This window comes from Molossus molossus, unplaced genomic scaffold (assembly GCF_014108415.1).
Source record: "Molossus molossus isolate mMolMol1 unplaced genomic scaffold, mMolMol1.p scaffold_m16_p_1, whole genome shotgun sequence".
NCBI classification, from domain to species: domain Eukaryota; kingdom Metazoa; phylum Chordata; class Mammalia; order Chiroptera; family Molossidae; genus Molossus; species Molossus molossus.
Window position 1 is genome coordinate 68942574 of NW_023425344.1, and position 19452 is coordinate 68962025.

General features: G+C 35.6%; 1 protein-coding gene across 4 annotated transcripts in view; it reads left to right on the top strand.

Moving 5' to 3' along the window:
* MMRN1 (multimerin 1) overlaps positions 1-19452 on the top strand; it is an 82782-nt gene that overhangs the window by 14392 nt on the left and 48938 nt on the right. For all 4 annotated transcript variants that reach the window (XM_036281837.1, XM_036281869.1, XM_036281847.1 and 1 more), the window contains exons 3-4: positions 15668-15787; positions 18266-18372. In XM_036281837.1, the coding sequence (XP_036137730.1) occupies positions 15668-15787; positions 18266-18372 (227 nt within the window). The remainder of the gene's footprint in view (positions 1-15667; positions 15788-18265; positions 18373-19452) is intronic.

A 19452-nucleotide genomic window follows, 5' to 3' on the forward strand; every position in this document is an offset into this window, starting at 1 on the left:
TGAAATTATTGGATCCATTTATGTAAATAGTTGTGTATTTTACGTCTTTCGACAGTAGAACATACATCCTATGAAAATAGAAACCTTGCCTTTCTTATCTTCTATTCTGTAACTGCTTATAACAGTGCCAGGCTTGTAGAAAAGAGCTCAACAAAACGCTGTGGATTGTGGGTGGATTTGGAGTTTAGAGTAGAAATCAATGAGAGATATAAATTTGGGAAATCTAGAAATATGCACAATCTACTAAGGAGGTTTTATTGTGGCTTTTTGTTTTTGTTTTTGTTTTTATTGTTGAAAGTATTACAGATGTCCTCATTTTTTTCCCCATTGACCCCCTCCTTCAATAAAAGGGGGTAAAGAGATAGGGCAAAAAGCAGAGCTAGCCCAGAGCGTTTTCCACTTTGTTATTTGTTGTTTTACGTTATTTTATAAACAGAATGGTCATAACCATGGTAAAAAGTTAATGAAAAGGTCCAGAATGAAACTAAACATTGAATATGAAACAACATAAATATTTTATTTGCTGAGTTTAATAACTTGGCTTCTTTTATAATTCCATTTGTTTATTCTTTTTCTATAAGCTACATATTTTGCTGTATGTAAGGTAGGTAGGTTGCTTAAGGTCCATGAGGAATGACTTCTAATATGTAAAATTATAAGTTCTACAAATCTTTTATTAGACCAAATGTAAATAGAAAATGTAAATACCACACTTTCAAAATTTGTTTTAAAATTACAACAACTAACCTTAAATTAATTCTGTCTGTCATAATATACACTTTTCTGCTTATTTTTGTGAATTAGGAGTAAATTTTAGACATGGCAATCTGATCAATAAAATTAATCTGTTGACTTAGTCCATTCAGGCTGATGTAATATAATATCACAGACTGGGGGACTTACAAACAACAGAAATGCATTTCTCACAGTTCCGGAAGCTGAAGTCTGAGATCACATTGCTGGCATTGTTGGGTGAGGGCCTTTTCCAGGTTCCAGGCTTTTCGATTGTGTCCTCATGTGGTGGAAGAGGTGAGGAATATCTCAGGGACTCTTTCATAAGGGCATTAATCCCATCACCAGGGAGTGCCCTCAAGACCTAATCATCTCCCAGGCCCCCACTTCTAAATACTGTTATACTGGGCATTTAAATTTCAACATATGAATTTGAAGGGGACACAAATATTCAATTTGTAGCATGTGTAGTTTGTAAAGGTATTGTCAGGCCTACTAGTATCCAAAGGGAATTATTCTCACATGCTGTAAAAAGAAAATCATGCCGTTATATGGGAGTGTCCCCCCACCCTTGGAAAATAAATGCGTCCACTATATTACTGCCAATGAAAACTAATACTAAATAAATTATAAGCTGTATCTTAATTTTTCTTATTGTTTTCTTTTATTTTATTCTTTGACATTTCTTCTCAGTAAATTACTACGGAATGTATAAGTACATGTTGTGTTATACTTGCTAGAATTTAGAAAGTATTTAGTCCAGGTGATTAAATGAGAATTTTCTGTATTTCCACAACTTCTGTTTTCTAATATAAAATATTATTTAAAAAATTTATTATTTAGGGGCAAATGCTAAAAGAGTTAATTTTCAGGCAGTGGATTATATAGAGAATTAAGCACCGTCGCCTCTCAGCCTGCCTCTCAGCCCGCCTTTCCCGGGCTTCGTGGTCCGCACGTTGGGAAAGCCTGACACCTACTGGACAGGAACAGCTTACATTTCCCTGAATATAGTGTGGGGAAGAGAGACAAAAAAAGAAAATTAGGTAAAATAAAACAAATTTGTGAAAAAGGTTATATTAAAGTAACTTTAAAAATTGTCACTTATAAAAAGTATGTTATACATATCTAATTCAATGTACCTCTTAAATACACTATATTATTGGTTTTAAAACTTGGAAAATAGGTTGGATCCAAAAAGCAAACTCCATGTATATCCTGACGGGGACACAGTCAGCTTATTTCCCTAAATGTTACACTGAGAATATGATCTATCCACAGTCATTTGTGAACCTGAGGCACTATTCAGTCATGTGTCATCAAAAACCCAGTTACGTCTACCATACTGGGCCCATGGTGGAAGGCAAATTAATGATATCTCACCAAAGACTTGAATTGTAAAATGTGGGGCAAAAATAGTTTTTATTTCTTTTTTTAAACTTTAATTAACCAGAAAATTAACGTATCAAAAATTTCCCATGTTCTGAACTTTGCATGATTGCCTTTCAAAATATGTTTCAAGTATTTATTAATTGCCTTTCAAAATATGTTTCAAGTATTTATTTACATAATTTAGTATAAATATTATGTACAATTTTGAAAAAGGATGGATTGTATAAATAAAATGAATTAAAAACATGAATGTTTTGTATTTGAAAATAATCATTTTTCTTGCAGAGATTAGTATCACAATGATCTTTTATTATTTTTTATTTATTTATTTTTATCATCCTCACCCGAGGACATTTTTCCATTTTTTGTTCAGATAGAGTGGGAGGGAGGGAGAGAGAGAGAGAAACATGGATGTGAAAGGGACACATCAAGTGGCAGCCACCCGCACAACCCAACCAGTGCTGGGGACAAACTGCAACCGAGGTAAGTGCCCTTAGCGGGAACTGAATCCGGGTCTCTCTGGACCACAGGCTGATGCTCTTACCACTGAGCCAAACTGGCCAGGGCACGATGATCTTTTAGACTATTAGACAAAAAATAAATATAAAAAGTCTAAAACTTATGTGATTTACATATCAAGAATCATTTCACTAAGTCTAAATACTTATTTCTGATTTTTATTATTTCTTTTATATTGTGTATATTTTCTTTGGATTAGTTTCTCACTTATGACTAGTGAACTGCATGTAAATTCTGGTCTCTCAAATAGTTTGATAAAGGTATTTCCTTTTTAATTTTTTTAATCCTCACATGAAGATATTTTTCTATTTATCATCAGATAGAGTGAGAGGGAGGGAGAGAGAGAGACACATCAACTGGTTGCCTCCCGCATGACCAAACCAGGGCCAGACACAAACTGCATTCAAGGTACATGCCCTTGACCAGAACTGAACCTGCAACTCATTGGTCCGTGGGCCAATGCTCTAACCACTGAACCAAACCAGCCAGGACTTCACTTTTTAATTTGATTGAAATTCATATAAAATAAAGATTTTATAATATTTGGGAAGTATTTATGTTCATAATTTCTTAAGACTATAGAGACATTTTGAATATATTTCTTCTGAGAGCTAAACTTCATATGAATTGAATATAAATGATGATAATAATCTTCTATAATGGTTTTCTGGAAATTGTTATTGACCTGATATATATAAGCAATGATGGCTAAGATGAATTTATCAGGTCATGAAAGAAGTCAAAACGGAGCCATGTCTCTACTTGCCTATGAGGCCAAAAAATGGAAATATATAAATATATAGATATCTATTATTTTCATTAAAAATCCTACTGAACTCTCTGAATTTTTAATCATTGTTAGCAACAGGAAGTATTTTTATATATTATATTAACTCATTTAGTCCACAATAATCCTATGAGATAAGTAATATTATTATATTGTATAGATGAGGAAGCCATACATTGCATTAACTCATTTAGTCTCACAATAATCCTGAGATAGGTAATATTATAATATTTAATGTATAGATGAGGAAGACACACTTACCAAACAAATTAATGGCTAATAAGTTGCAGAGTCAGGATATAAAATCACAGTCTGACTCCAACATCAAGTCAACAACTGTGCTATATGCCTCTCTAAAAATCAGGGCACTGTTTTCCTTATTATTTTGTTTCACTAATGCACTTATCCCCAACCCTGCTCCTCTCCTGCTTAATTTGACAACAAAACAAAATTTTTAAACATCTACACAGAATCTTTTCTTCATTTGCCTCCATGTATGGAGTAAAAAAAGAATGAAAATCTTGCCCTTGCTGGTTTGGTTCGGCAGTTGGAGCATTGGTATGTGGACTGAAGGATGTGGGTTCAATTCCCAATCAAGGGCACATGCCTGAGTTGTAGGTTCCATCCCCAGCCCTGGTCAGGGTCATGCAGGAGGCACCCAATCCATGTGTCTCTCTCACGTTGATGGTTCTCTCTCTCCTTCCCTCCCTTCCACTCTCTGAAAATCAATGGAGAAATATCCTGGGGTGATATTAACAACAACCACAAAAAGAATGAAAATCTTGTTCAATAGTCAGTCCTTCATCTTAAGAAATGATGTTTTGTTTTGTTTTTTTTGACAGGGTCTTTTTTTTTAAATTAATTTTTGTTACAGATGTTTCTCCTTTTTCCTCCACTGATTCCCCCCTCACCCTTCCTCCCTGCCCTGTCCCCAGTTTGTTGTCCATGTCCACTGTTCATGCATATAAGTTCTGTGGTTTATCTCTCCCCCACCAACCCTCTTCTGGGGATTGTCAGTCTGTACCCCACTTCCACATCTCTGGGACTACCCCATTTCTCAGACTGTTATATTCATTATATTCCACAAATAAGTGAGATCATATGATATTTATCTATTTCTGCTTCACTTGTTTTGCTTAGGATAATACTTTCCAGGTCCCTCCATGTAATCTCAAAGGATAACAGATCTTTCTTTCTTACAGCTGCGTAGTACTCCATTGTGTATATGTACCACTGCTTTTTTATCCATTCGTCTACTGATGGACACTTGGGCTGTTTCCAGATCTTAGCTATTGTAAATAGTGCTGCTACAAACATGGGGTACATATATTCTTTCTGATTGGTGTTTCAGGCTTCTTAGGGTATATTCCTAGAAGCGAGATCACTGGGTCAAATGGCAGTTCAATTTTCAATTTTTTGAGGTAACACCATATTGTTTTCCATAGTGGCCGCACCAGTCTGCATTCCCATCAGCAGTGTACTAGAGTCCCCTTTTCTCCACACCCTTGCCAACACTTGTTGTTGGATGATTTGTTGATGGCGGCCATTCTGACAGGTGTGAGGTGATACCTCATTGTTGTTTTACTTTGCATCTCTCTGCTGATTAGTGACAATGAGCATTTCTTCATATGTCTCTTAGCCATTTGTATGTCCTGTTTGGAGAGGTGTCTATTTAGTACCTCTGCCCATTTTTTAATTGGGTTCTTTGTCTTCCTTTTGTGGAGTTGTATGAGAACTCTATATATATTGGAAATTAACCCCTTATCTGATATATCATTGGCAATTATGCTCTCCCATACAGTGGGTAGCCTTTCCGTTTTGATGATTGTATCTTTCACTGTGCAGAAGCTTTTTAGTTTGATGTAGTCCCATTGTCTTCTAGGATTTTTATGGATTCATGAGTTACGTTTAAGTCTTTTATCCTTTTTGAGTTTATTCTTGTGTAGGGTGTAAGTTGATGGTCTAGTTTCATTTTTCTGCATGTAGCTGTCCAATTTTCTCAGCACCATTTATTAAAGAGGCTGTCCTTACTCCACTGTATGCTCTTGCCACCTTTGTCAAATATTAATTGAGCATATTGCCTTGGGTCCATTTCTGGGTTCTCTGTTCTGTTCCACTGGTCCATATGCCTGTTCTTGTGCCAGTACCAGGCTGTTTTGATTACAGTGGCTTTGTAGTATAACCTGAAATCTGGTAATGTGATCCCTCCAACTTTGTTCTTCCTTTTCAAGATTGCTGTGGCTATTCGGGGTCTTTTTTGGTTCCATATGAACTTTTGAAGTACTTGTTCTAATTCTGTGAAATATGCCATTGGTATTTTGATGGGAATTGCATTGTATCTATAGATTGCTTTGGGTAATATGGACATTTTAATTATGTTAATTTTCCCAATCCATGAACAGGGTATGTGCTTCCACTTTTTTATATTTTCCTCTATTTCTTTTTTCAATGACCTGTAGTTTTCTGGGAATAGGTCCTTTATTTCTTTGGTTAAGTTTATTCCTAGGTTTCTTAATTTTTTTGCTGCAATGGTAAATGGGATTGTTTTTTTAGTTTCTGTTTCTGTGAGTTCATCATTGGTGTATAAGAATGCCATCGATTTCTTGACGTTAATTTTGTATCCTGCTACTTTGCCAAATTCATTTATTAAGTCTAGTAAATTTTTGATGGAGTCTTTGGGGTTTTTTACGTATAGTATCATGTCATCTGCAAATAATGACATTTTCACTTCCTCCTTTCCAATTTGGATCCCTTTTATTTTTTCTTCCTGTCTGAGTGCTGTGGCTAAGACTTCCAGTACTATGTTAAATAAGAGTGGTGAAAGTGGGCATCTTGCCTTGTTCCTGTTCTTAAGGGAAATGATTTTAGTTTTTGCCCATTGAGTATGATGTTGGCTGTAGGTCTTTCATATATGGCCTTTATTATGTCTAGATCTGATCCCTCTATTCCCACATATCTGAGCATTTTTATCAGAAATGGATGCTAGATTTTGTCGAAGGCTTTTTCGGCATCTATTGATATGATCGTGTGGTTTTTATTCTTCATTTTATTTATGTGGTTTATTGATTTGTGAATATTGTACCAGCCTTGCATCCCTGGGAAGAATCCCACTTGGTCATGGTGGATAATTTTTTTTGGTTTATTGCTGGATCTGATTTGCTAGTATTTTGTTCAAGATTTTGGCGTCTATGTTCACCAGGGATATTGGCCTGTAGTTTTCTTTCTTTGTAGTGTCTTTTCTGGTTTGGAATTAGAATTATACTGGCTTCATAAAATGCGTTTGAAAATATTTCTTCTTGAATTTTTTGAAATAGTTTGAGGAGAATGGGTGTTAGTTCTTCTTTAAATGTTCGGTAAAACTCCCCCATGAAACCATCCGGGCCTGGACTTTTGTTTGCTGGGAGAGTCTTGATTACATGTTCAAATTCTTCTGCTGTTATTGGTCTGTTCAAGTTTTCTACCTCTTCCTAGTCCAGTTTTGGGAGACTATGTGTTTCTAGAAATTTGTCCATTTCGCTTAGATTGTCGAATTTGTTGCCATATAATTGTTCATAGTAGTTGTTGACGATCTTTTGCATTCTGTGGTTTCAGTTATTATTTCTCCTCTTTCATTTCTGATTTTGTGTATTTGGGTTCTCTCTCTTTGATCTTGGTGAGTCTAGCTAAGGGTCCGTTAATCTTGTTCTTTTCGAAAAACCAGCTCTTTGTTTCATTGATCCTTTGAATTGTTTTTTTGGACTCTATTTTGTTCATTTCTGCTCTGATCTTTACTATTTCCTTTCTTCTACTCTCTCTGGGGTTTTCTTTTTGTTTGCTCTCTAGTTCTTTCAGTTTTGAGGTTAGATAGCCTATTAGAGATTTTTCTTGTTTCTTGAGGTAAGCCTGTAGTGCTATTAACTTCCCTCTCAGAACTGCTTTCGCTGCATCCCATAGATTTTGTGTTGTTGTGTGTTCATTTTCATTGGTATCCAGGAAGTTTTTAATCTCTTCCTTAATCTTCTTAGTGACCCATTCATTGTTTAATAACATGCTTTTTAGCCTCCATGTGTTCAAATGTCTTTGTTTGTTCTTCTTGCAATTGATTTCTAGTTTCATGCCACTGTGATCTGAGAAGATGCTTGATATGATTTCAGTCTTCTTGGACTTGTAGAGACTTAGTTTGTGTCCTAACATGTGGTCTATCCTTGAGAATGTCCCATGTGCACTTTAGAAGAATGTAAATTCTGTAGTTGTGGAGTGTAATTCTCTGTAGATATCTTTTAAATCCATTTGGTCTAGTGCTTTATTTAGAGACTCTGTTTCCTTGCTAATTTTTTGTCTAAAGGATCTATCCAGTGATGTCAGCGGGGTATTGAAGTCCCCTGCTATGATTGTGTTGCTATCGATTTCTCTTTTGAAGTCCTCCAGAAGATTTTTAATATATTTTGGTGCTCCTATATTGGGTGCATATATGTTTATCAAGGTTATATCTTCCTATTGGATAGATCCTTTCAATATTATGTAGTAACCTTCTTTGTCTCTAGTTATGGCCTTCATTTTGAAATCTATTTTATCAGATATGAGTGTTGCTACCTCAGCTTTTTTTTTCTTTTTGTTTGCTTGGAAGATTTCTTTCCATTCCTTCACTTTCGACCTATGTGCGTCTTTTGTTGTGAGGTGTGTCTCTTGTAAACAACATATAGATGAATCATGCTTTCTTATCCAATCAGCTACTCTGTGTCTTTTTATGGGAGCATTCAATCCATTTACGTTTAAGGTGATTATTGATATGTACTTATTTACTGCCATTTTTGTTTAGTGTGGTTCTATTTTTCTTCCTATTTTTCCTGCTAATTACAGCAGTCCTTTTAACATTTGTTGCGGTGCTGGTTTGGTGCTAATGTATTCCCTTAGCCTTTTTTTGTCTGAGAAGCTCTTTCTTTGACCTTCTATTTTGAATGATAGCCTTGCTGGGTAGAGTAGTCTTAGATTCAGATTTTTGTTTTTCATGACCTTGATTACCTCATGCCATTTCCTTCTGGCCTGTAGTGTTTCTGTTGAAAAGTCAGCTGAGAGCCTTATGGCATTTCCTTTGTAGGTAACCTGTTGCTTGTCTCTTGCTGCTTTTAGGATTCTCTCTTTGTCTTGAATTTTTGGCATTTTGATTACTATGTGTCTTGGTGTGGGCTTGTTTGGGTTCTTCTTACTTGGGGCTCTCTGTGCTTCTTGAACTTGAATGCCTTCTTCCTTCACCAAATTGGGAAGTTTTCTGTCACTATTTCTTCAAATATATTCTTTATCCCTTGCTCATTTTCTTCTTCTTCAGGGACTCCTATGATGCGAATGTTATTACATTTCCAGTTGTCCCACAGTTCTCTTAAGCTGTTTTCCTGTTTTTAAATTATTTTTCCCTTTTGGTTTTCTGATTGGTTGATTTTTTCTACCCTATCTTCTAATTCACTGATCTGGTCCTCAGCTTCCTCTACTCTGCTATTTAGACTTTCCAATGTGTTCTTCATTTCTGCTATTCATTCTTCATTTCCTCTTGGTGGTTGTTAATCTCCAACTGGTTGATTTTCAACATTTCTATGTCTTTACTCATGGTGCTCACGTCCTTACACATACTGTTGAGCTTCCTCAAGATCATGGCTCTGAATTCTAGTTCTGTTAACTTGCTTAACTTCACCTCATTTATCTCCTCTTTGGTAGAGGTCTCTTGTTCTTTCATTTGGCTTTTGTTTCTCTTTTTCACCAGTTTGGCTATCACAGTGGGCTTTGGAGTCTGCCAAATTTTTCCTGTGGGTGTTGGTGTTCTGCTGTTTTTGGCTCCCACTCCTGGGTTTGGATGAGGCAGGGAGGACCCACTTTAAACACCACTGTCAAGTCTTAACTTTCCTGGTTATTGTTGCTAGCCCAGGGAATGGTAGTTATCCTCTAGCTTTTTTGCCTGGAGGCTATTAGTAGCGGTCACCTGAAGAACCTTGGTTTCTGAGTTGACTGAAAATCTCCCTCAGGTGCTCAGTGTAAGAGGATTTCCAGAGGGTGGGGCAGATGCTGGTTGTTAATGGGCCTTAATTAGCATTTCAATAGCCATGGGTGGGGTTGAATCTCCAAGGGAGGGGCCAACGCCTCTCCCCAGGGCTCTGGGAAGGAGTAAGATGACCATTGTCCTGCGTGGCTGCACTCAGTAAAAAGCTCTGAGCATCCTCCAAATTCCGAGTGTCCCCACATAGTTCCAGTCCAGTCTTCCCTCCCTCTGCTGGAGCCCAAGTTGAGTGGTTGCTGCCAATTTAGCCTCTGTCTGGGCTGTGCACCGTGGAGCCACCTGGGACCTTAACCCTAGAGCGTTTCTCCCACCTAAAGGCAGCCAAGGCTGCAGCAGGTCCTAGCTGAGGGCGTAGCACCCAGCCGAGGTCGCAGGACCCAGCCGAGGTGGCCGCAGGTCCCAGCTGAGGCAGCTGCTGGTCCCAGCCAAGGCCACAGGACCCAGCCGAGGGCACAGCTTCCAGCCGAGGCTGCTGGTCCCAGCCGAGGCCGCAGCAGGTCCCAGCGGGAGCCGCTGTGGACCATGGGCTCCCGGCATCCTCGCAAGCCTACCAGGATTGAGTCAGTGTCTCTGGTTATGTGGTTCTCCAAGATGCCTTTTGGTTGCCCCTTCCTGACGATTTATCTTTATTTTTGTTGTAATTCCAGTTTGGTCCTGGGAGATGGTCTGTGTAGCTCCATTCACTCCACCGCCATTTTTCCCCCTAGAAATGATCTTCTAAATCTGACTTACAGAGGCAGAAAACACATGTGTTTATGATGGCTATGAGGTTGAAAGAAACCCCTCATTTCCCTTCCCTCCCTCCTCCCCTCCCCTCCCCCCTCCCCTCCCCTTCCCTCCCCTCCCTTCCCCTTCCCTCCCCTTCCCTTCCCTTCCCTTCCCTCATTCTCCATTTTCTGTTCTCTTTTGTCGCTTCTATCTTTTAAATTTATTCCCTGTATTTCTTTCTTTCTCTTTTTCTTCTTCAACTCCTTTTGATTTTGGCAAAAGGCATGCAAATTATTTATAGCTTCCATGACAATGTTTTCAGTGTGTATGTATTTATTTTAATTGTGATAAAATGTACATAACATAAAACTTACCATTTTAACCATTTTAAAGTGTGTGGTTCTATGGCATTAAGGACATTTACATTGTTATGCAACCATGGGCACCATTCATTTTCAGAACATGTTCCGTCTTCTCAAACTGAAACCTATACCCTTTAGAAACTAACTCCCCATTTCTCCATCCCCCATCCCCTGGCAACCACCCTCATTTCTGCCTGTATGAATTTGACTACTTTAATCTCATGTAAGTGGAATCATACAATATTTGCCTATTCATAACTGACTTATTTCACTTAGCATAATGTCTTCAAAGTCTATCCATTGATATTACAGCATATGACAAAATTCCCTTCCTTTTTAAGGCTGAACAACATTCTAGTATGGATAGACGGATAGATAATAGATAGGCAGATAGATAGATAGATAGATAAGTCTATATATCTATATATCGCATTTTGTTTATCCATTCATCTGTCCATGGACCTTGGGTTATTTCCACCTTTTGGCTATTGTTATCCATGATATTTTAATGATGCTTTTATTTTTATTTCTATATTTAATTAATTTATTTTTGTTACAGGTATTTCTCCTTTTCCCCCCATTGACTCCCTTTTCCCTAGCCCCCCACCCCCTTAATGGTGCTTTCAAATTAGGATGGTGTGCTAGGGAGAACATTTACCCTGACTAGTGGTGCTATCTGAAATCTGTTTTCTTTTTACAAACTTAGAACACATATTTATCTTCAGGGACTTAGTATTTGAACTATTGAACCAAATGAGGCTTTATTTGAATGTTTTTCTTCCTAATTATTGAAAGCAACAAAGATTTGTTGGAATATAATCTTGACTTTAAAATTTTATTTTGCTCTTTTTTTTATTGATTGATTTTAGAGAGGTGGCAAGAGGGAGAGAGAGATAGAAACATTGATGAGAGAGAACATTGATTGGCCACCTCCTGCATGCCCCCCACTGGGGATTTGGCCCACAACCTAGGCATGTGCCCTGACTGGGAATTGAACCAGTGACCTCTTGGTGCATGAATCGCTGCTCAACCACCAAGCCACACCACTCAGGCTATTTTGCTCTTAAAACAAATTACCTTTTACTAATGTATATGAGAGAGAGAGAGACAAGAAATTGACCACATGTGTTGGACTTGATATAGAGTTGAAAAATAAATGAGCAGGTTGGATTTATAAAAATAGTAAAAACTTTTAAAAACAGATGACTACCTTTGACATATTCAGAGTATGTTTACCTCACTTATTGTCATTGAATTTGGTGGGGATTTAACTGCTGTATACTTGAGGGGTTTAGCATACAATTAAGTACCACACCAAAATTTCATAATTTTGTTGTTAGGAATGGTTAAGTAGGTTTTTTGTTGTTGTTGTTGCTGCTGTTAGGATGTATTTCCATGCATGTATAGCCTTATAATTAAGAAAATAATGTTCTTCATTATATAAATTAGTGACAACATAAATGAATTATCCTCCTATGAAATATTAGTTATTTTTCTCTTTAAATTAAATTCCATGGGAAACTTAGTCCTTTCTCTGGGCATTTATTAATTCATTAATACATGTATAGATTGTTGGATTTTGTAATCTGTAGTTATCTTTTGGTACAAAGTAAAGAAATGTTTATTTGAGATCTTACATTCAAGTCAGAGAGGCATGGCTGAGTGTGGGAGAGTGTGGAGGCTGATGGGAGAGTTACCAGATGATCCTCTTTCTTCGAGTGTGTTCATTTTCAGAAGTAGCTATGTCTGCCTTATTTTATTTCATTTTTCTCTTGTTCCTCTTAGAATCTCTAAGTTCATCTCAATAAGGGGGTGACAGGAAACAAACTCATAAAGGTCCTTAACCATGAAGCCTCCCAAAACACAAAATGTTGTCCAGCTTCCAAGAGAAAATTACATACTATTGGCCAGTTTATGATGGACTTTTTCTGTTATTTTATTTTTTTATAAATATCCTCAGAACCTGGTATTTTCATGCTATTGTGTTAATTCAGGGGACAGGTTATCAGTATAACAGTTTGAACATTCAGCCTTTTACCAGCAAGATGACAAGCAATTTATTAATCTGAGTTCAGAGATTAAAAAATAATGTATATTCTTCCATTGCTGTCTTTTATTTCTTAAGGAAAATATTTGTTGTGGCCATTATTTAAATGATTTTTGTTGTTGTTGTTCCTTTGATCCACTCTCCATTCAGGATAAGAATGGATGTAATTGAACCATGGTTTGATCAGGGTATACTTCAAGTGGCAAATGACCAGTTAATGAAATTTTCTTTTGAAATTTAATCTTTTCACTAGCTCCCTAGAAGATGGGGTTTCTAAAATATGTCACTAAAAAGTACAGTAGATTGTGTATTTATAATGCATCTCTTAGTTCATTATCCACAAGGCTTCAAGTTGTATAAGTAAGATTAGAATCCTTTTTCTACCTTTTATTTTGTATGTTCTGCAAGCTAGGCTTGTGTTTGAAATAACCAAAGATGTCTGCTTTTCCCTAGAAAAAAAAACAAAACCTTTACCTATTAACTCAGAAAAACCAAAGGATCAATACAAGCTTTTTACAGTACATGTTGCTGCACAAAGCAACAGTGTTGTTACCCTTAAAATGAATCTCAAATGCAGTCCACTCTTTGGGGGGTTACGACCCCATGGAGGGCTAACCACTTCAAAGTAACTGCTCTGCATCCACATAATCTGATCGGAAAAGTACAAAGGTTTCTAGATTTAAGCAAAATGCCTGTCTGGGATCATTACATTTGTCTTCATACTGCCTGTCACCATTTTACTATGTTTAATTTTCTCTTTCTAAACATATTTTTGGATAATTTGATTATAAAATTGTACTTACATTTTTAATGAGCTTATTTCATCATAGCATAAACCTAATTACAAGTCACACCAGGGGGCTCTTTGGCTGTGGATAGTTCTTTCATTTTACACTGGACCAATGCATGCTGGGCCATGAGCAATCTGCTAATATGCTCTTTGACTACTCAGCTATTTTTATGAGATTGTTTTACCACTTAGGATTTTAAAAGATATACAGGTGACTCATCCTGTTATTTAGTCTCACAAATGATATCTATATCTACCTATCAATCAATCAATCAATCTATCTACCTACCTACCTACCTACCTATCTTTTTTTCAAAACCCAGAATATGTGGGGATAGCGGTGCTTTTCTTTTCCTGCTTCATCTTCCACGCTCCATCGTCATTCAGCCAACGTTCCTGTGACATGCAGTTAAACTGTGCATTTGTTGAAGTTTGTCATTCACTGTGGGTAATCAGTGGATTTGCATGAGGAATCTAATTAAGTTTTTAAAATATTCCTTTATGTAGTCCTCTTCATTTCAAATCTTATTTCTATATCTTGCTTTTGCCAGTTCTTTGTTTTACATTTTTTTGCAAGTACTATCATGCTTTAACAAAATGTGCCAAAGTGTCTTTTTATGTCTTTATGGAACTGAATTTTTAAACTTCTCATTCAAAAAAACCTTGCATACTAAGATATATGGTGCTCTATTTATCTGCCTTCGAAGGATGAATGACTGAGTCAGCTTTATTTGTAGAAAAACATTTGGTCCTAAGAAGCCTAAATATTTCCAGGCAGGTGATGACTAACTTCAGGGGCTGTGCTCTGGGGAAAATGGGTTCCCTCTTTGGTCTTTAACATTTAAGTTGATTTCTGTATTATTTTAATTATTATTATTATTATTTTTAAGCAGAGTAGATTTCTTACATTCTACTGATTTAGAGGCATACATTTCATTCAGACTTGAACTTGGAGTGGTTTGATTTCACAGTCATATAACATGTCCTTTAGTATTGTGTTTTGCAAATCAGTTCTGCTCTTTAAGCTCATCTAAGTCATAGATGAGAGAAAAAAAAAACATGAATTAAATGTAACAAGATACATATTCACGAGGGAAAACAACCATAGAAGTAGAAAAGGAGGAGAAAACCCCCCAGATATATCCAATCATTCATTCAAGCTATAGTTACTGAGGGCTTTCTCTAGTTTAGTATAGGATATTTTATGATAAAGTAACTGGTATCCCCATTGACACACTCCTCCCCGTTCCCCCCACCCACCCCATCCCCAGCTTTGTTGTCTATGTCCATTGGTTATGCATAGAAATATCTTTAAATATCTTTATCATTTTGGATGGCTTTCACCAAAATATCATCTAAAAATAAGAACTCTAGCCCTGGCCAGTTTGTTCAGTGGTTAGAGCATCGGCCCATGGACCAGAGACCCAGGTTCTAAATCTGGTTCTTTGTTATAGCTAGAGCCAGACATTTTGGAATTTATGTTTTTAGTTTATTCCATAAAAAAATTATAAAATAAGCTTATTAAACTTGTATCAAACTAAGGTTTGATTAAAAGTGTATTGCATCTATAGAGTAAATTGAGGAGAACTGGTATCGTTATATTGGCTCTTCCCATCAATGAATATAAGATGTTGGATTTTTTTCAGGTTTTTCAATAAAGTTTAAATTTTTATATATTAAATCCTATAATTTTTTTGTTGGACTTAACAAGATAATATTATTATTATGATCTTAAAGATGTGGCTAAACTTTTCTACTATATAAAATTATGAAAATGTTTAGGTTGCTCTTATCTACATTGCTGAACTCCCGTATTAATTATAATCATTTGCATTTAGACTATTTCTTATTGTCTTTATTTGCAGTCATATCTAATCTGCTGCTAAAAACAGTTATTATTCCTTTTTTTGATCCTGACACCATTTATTTCTTAACCTCTGTCATACTGCACGTTATTATATAGAAGTAATGAAGTTAGGTCTGAATTTCCACTCTCTTTCCTAATGTTGGTGTCCATAAGGACAAGCGTGGATTTCGACTGACAGCTAAACAACACAGGTTCTGGTTCTATTTCCGATTTATTCTTGATTTGCTTTGATCTCGCAGTGTCTCTTTACTTTCTGTGAGTACAATAATGCAGTACCAAATGTATTTTCTCTCATCTCTAGATGTTTTAAAGCTAGATATCAATATTTCAAGGTATCTGGTCTTCAGTATTTGCAGTAATAGAGTTCTACAAAAATAATTTTGATAAAAATAATTCTTCGACAATAATTTTTTTCCCTAACAAAAATGATCTCTTCCTTAGGAACTGGTGTGCTTATGTACATACCAGATTATCTCCCACAGTGGCACTGGACAACCAAGTCACTTATGTTCCAAGTGGGAGAGGGTCTTGTGGCTGGAACAGTGGATTCTGTCCTCAGAGGTAAGTAAGGGTTCTTGAAAATAGCAATTCTTGCATCAAAATCATCTATGGCCTGAAATACATAGAGAGAATGAATCATCCCAGATACATATATATAGTAGGGTCATCCTATTAAACTAGATGTATGATCTTGAATAAGTAAAATGTAGATACTACTAATACTTACCTCATATGGGTGTTTTTAGAATATGTGAAATCATGCAGTGATATACCTATACTAGTAAGTATTCAATACATGTTCACTCCCATGCTATTTTTACTACTACTATCACTTTTATTCTATAACTTTATCAACAATCCTATCCTTTATTTCCTTATGAAATTCACACACAGATTTAAAGGTCTATCGATATTTCCCTTTCATTTGAGGTGAGAGAGAAGTCCACCGCCTGGCAGGCCACCAACTGCAATTGTGTGTAGTAAAGCAGCTAAGTGGGGCCTTTCTTTTTGTGTCTATTTTAATGACCCATGTTATTTAGTTTTCATTTTTTAAAATATCCATGTAATTGTCCTAATCTTTGGGGCTGAGTTACTGATAAGTTCTCTGAATCTATACAGTAGCTTAGCTGAGGGTATTTCAAAAGAACCTGCAATAAAAACTAAAATTGTTATTCAGGTCATGATGGCTAATGTTATGCAAATTGTCATACAAATAACTCAGGCAATGAATCTGACACATCGGCAATCTGGAACAGTGTGCAGTAAGAATACATAAAATCAAGGTGTTTCTCAGTCCCTGGAGGGATGGCTACAGTTCATGGTCCAGAGAGCTAAGCACATCTTAGGGATTTGGGAGAGCCGAGCTCCAGTTCCGCTTTCAGCATTTACTCCCTTTGTGACAATTTCCTTGCTGACATGAGATACAAAGAATGCCTGGTTAATTCTTTAGTAATGAAAATATTACCACAAAAACCTGTATTATACTCCCCTTCTGAGTTCAAGGTGAGCTTTGTTTTATCTCTTTAAGCAAACCAGAAATATGTATTTTTATTTTCAGCTCTTATCTTTTTCTCTACCTTTGAATGCATGTCTCCATTTACTCTCTACTTCGGTATGTATGCAATGTCAGTCACTTTCTCTCTCGTTCATAATGTCTGAGCAACACAGAGCAGAAATCCAGTTTGCCAAAGCAGGAACATTGACGGTAATGCAGCTAATAATGGCTTGAGTTCACCCTTATAAACTGAAAGAGTCCTTTTCCCAACTGTCTTATTTCCTATTTAGCTTTAGCTACCAGATTAGAAGTTATATTTCACTGGATAAAGTTATTTGCTGAATATAATTCACTGAAATAAACAGAAATAAATGATTGGCCTACTTTTAGAGATGGAAGGAATCTTCGAGCTCATCTTAACATGGAGAAATAACCTCATTTAGAAAGACCCATCAAGTTACAGCAGAAACTAACCCAAGTCTCCGAAAGCAAAGCCCAGTCTGCTGCAATGCATTTCCTGCACCTAGTAAATAAAGGGTTTATTCATGAAATTGACTACAGTGTCTCCAAGCAGTTGTATAAGACAAACTCTAGATCATACTGCAGAGGCTAACCCACACAGCATGGATTAAAACCCTGCTTGATCACTTTTAGATATAGGACTTTGGGCACATTATTTCATCTCTCTGTTACTCAGCTTCTTCATAAGCAAATCAGGATAATAATAAGACTTTCCTTATAGAACTCATATTAGAATTAATCAAAATAATATATGCCCATTTGATAAATATTAGCTAAATATTGAAGTCATAAGGATAAAAATAATATAGCCAAATTGTATTTATGATTTTCATTTACACACACAGAGCATGCAAGTGTGTATCATTCACTCTTTATATTGATTATTGAAATGCCATCGTTTCTTGATTTTCCTTTCATGGTTTCTTCTCAGAAATATTTTCTCATGTTAGATTTCTCTCTCTCAAGGAAATACTATATAAAAGAAATAATATATAGTATGATTTAAAAAGTTGAGAAATGAGAAAGTTCAGGTTGAAAATCATAGTGATTATCATAATTTCAATTAAATCACTAATGTCCAATTTGTTGTAAGTTGTTTAATATTGATCAGGAGTAAAAAGAATCCTTTTAACTATAATAATATAAGAAATAACGAGAATTGACATAAAATAAATTATCCCCATAAACTACTTAAAAATTGAAATTAAAATAACTTTTAACATTGGTTTAGTGATAAGCATTCTCAAAGGAAAAGCTATAGTAGCTTTAGAAGTGTAATGATAAGTATAAATTAAAAATACCAAATAGTATGACATTTAGTACATTTTGTAATGTGTTTTAAGAAATGTTTGTCAATAATATTAATGATAAATATAATAATAATAGTAATGATAATATCAACAGACAGCACTTATAAAATGCGTATTATATTTCAGAAATCATCCTAAACACTTTACATTAATTATTCCAACTGAGAATTTAATGTGAGACAAAATAATCCATTTATTTGCTTTCCTCTCTAGATCTCAGAGGATATCAAAGCCTGTCTACAGGATGCAACATAAAATTGTTACCTCATTGGAGTGGAAGTGCTGTCCTGGGTTCAGTGGAGTGAAATGTCAGCTCAAAGGTATAGTCTAATGCTAATTTTGTAACAATTAGAAGCATAAAACTCCTGAAGAATAGACAACTGATTCCAGTAAAGAGAAGAGTTGCATTTTCCCTTTTGACCCAGTTAATTAATGTGTAACCAAACTATTAGGACTGTTACCTTTCAGATCTTCCTAACTTGGTAGCATTGTAGTACCCTAAAATCTCATGAGCCATCCTTTGAATTCTCCCCTCATTTTTATGTTGGTTTTACATGATGGTTAAGTGGAGATGTGCTGTAGAAGCATGCCTGATTAAAATACTAGAAATCTCAATTTTTAAATAAATTTTCATAAGCCATGATTCTATGTAAAAATATTTTTAAAACTACCCTCTATTTTTATTTCAGTTTAATGATTTGAAATAACATTGTGTTTATAAATAAAATTCCATTTTAAAGAATATATACAAGTATGGCATGAATTATTCTGCTCTTTAAAGAATCCTAATGAAACCATTTTTTCAACTGAGATTTGAAGGATTTTCTGGTGGCGGGCTGATCAGACACACAGCAGCCGCTACGGCCTAACATCCATGTAACCATTATTTTGCTTATGGCTTTAAACAGGTTTCCTTTGCAAAATAAGATATGGCACCAGCATACATATTTTAAATGAATGAATATCACAAGAAAGACCATTAGCAGTGGTGGGGAATTCAATCAGCAGTGTAGGAGACTGTGATTAAAAATTAATGTAAGGGTGGAGAAACCATTATGTTTCATTTTTTTTTTTAAGTTGTAATATGAAAGCTATAAGAATCCTTCAGTTTAGTTAGAGATATTACACATGGTTCTTCTAGCCCAATTCAATGAAAATCTAAATTTAAATTTCATTGTAATGCTATTTGCTCTGGGTTTAGCCTGACTTTCAGAGATGCAAAAAATAAATAAATAAATAAATAAATAAATAAATAAATAATACATTTTCAGAATATAGCATGAATATGTACTTCATTTATAATCAGGTAAAATAAGCTTTTAAACAAAATATCTATACCAAAAATATTTGGAAACAACACAATTGGGGATATTCTTTAAAAATCCAAGTTTGATACTGTT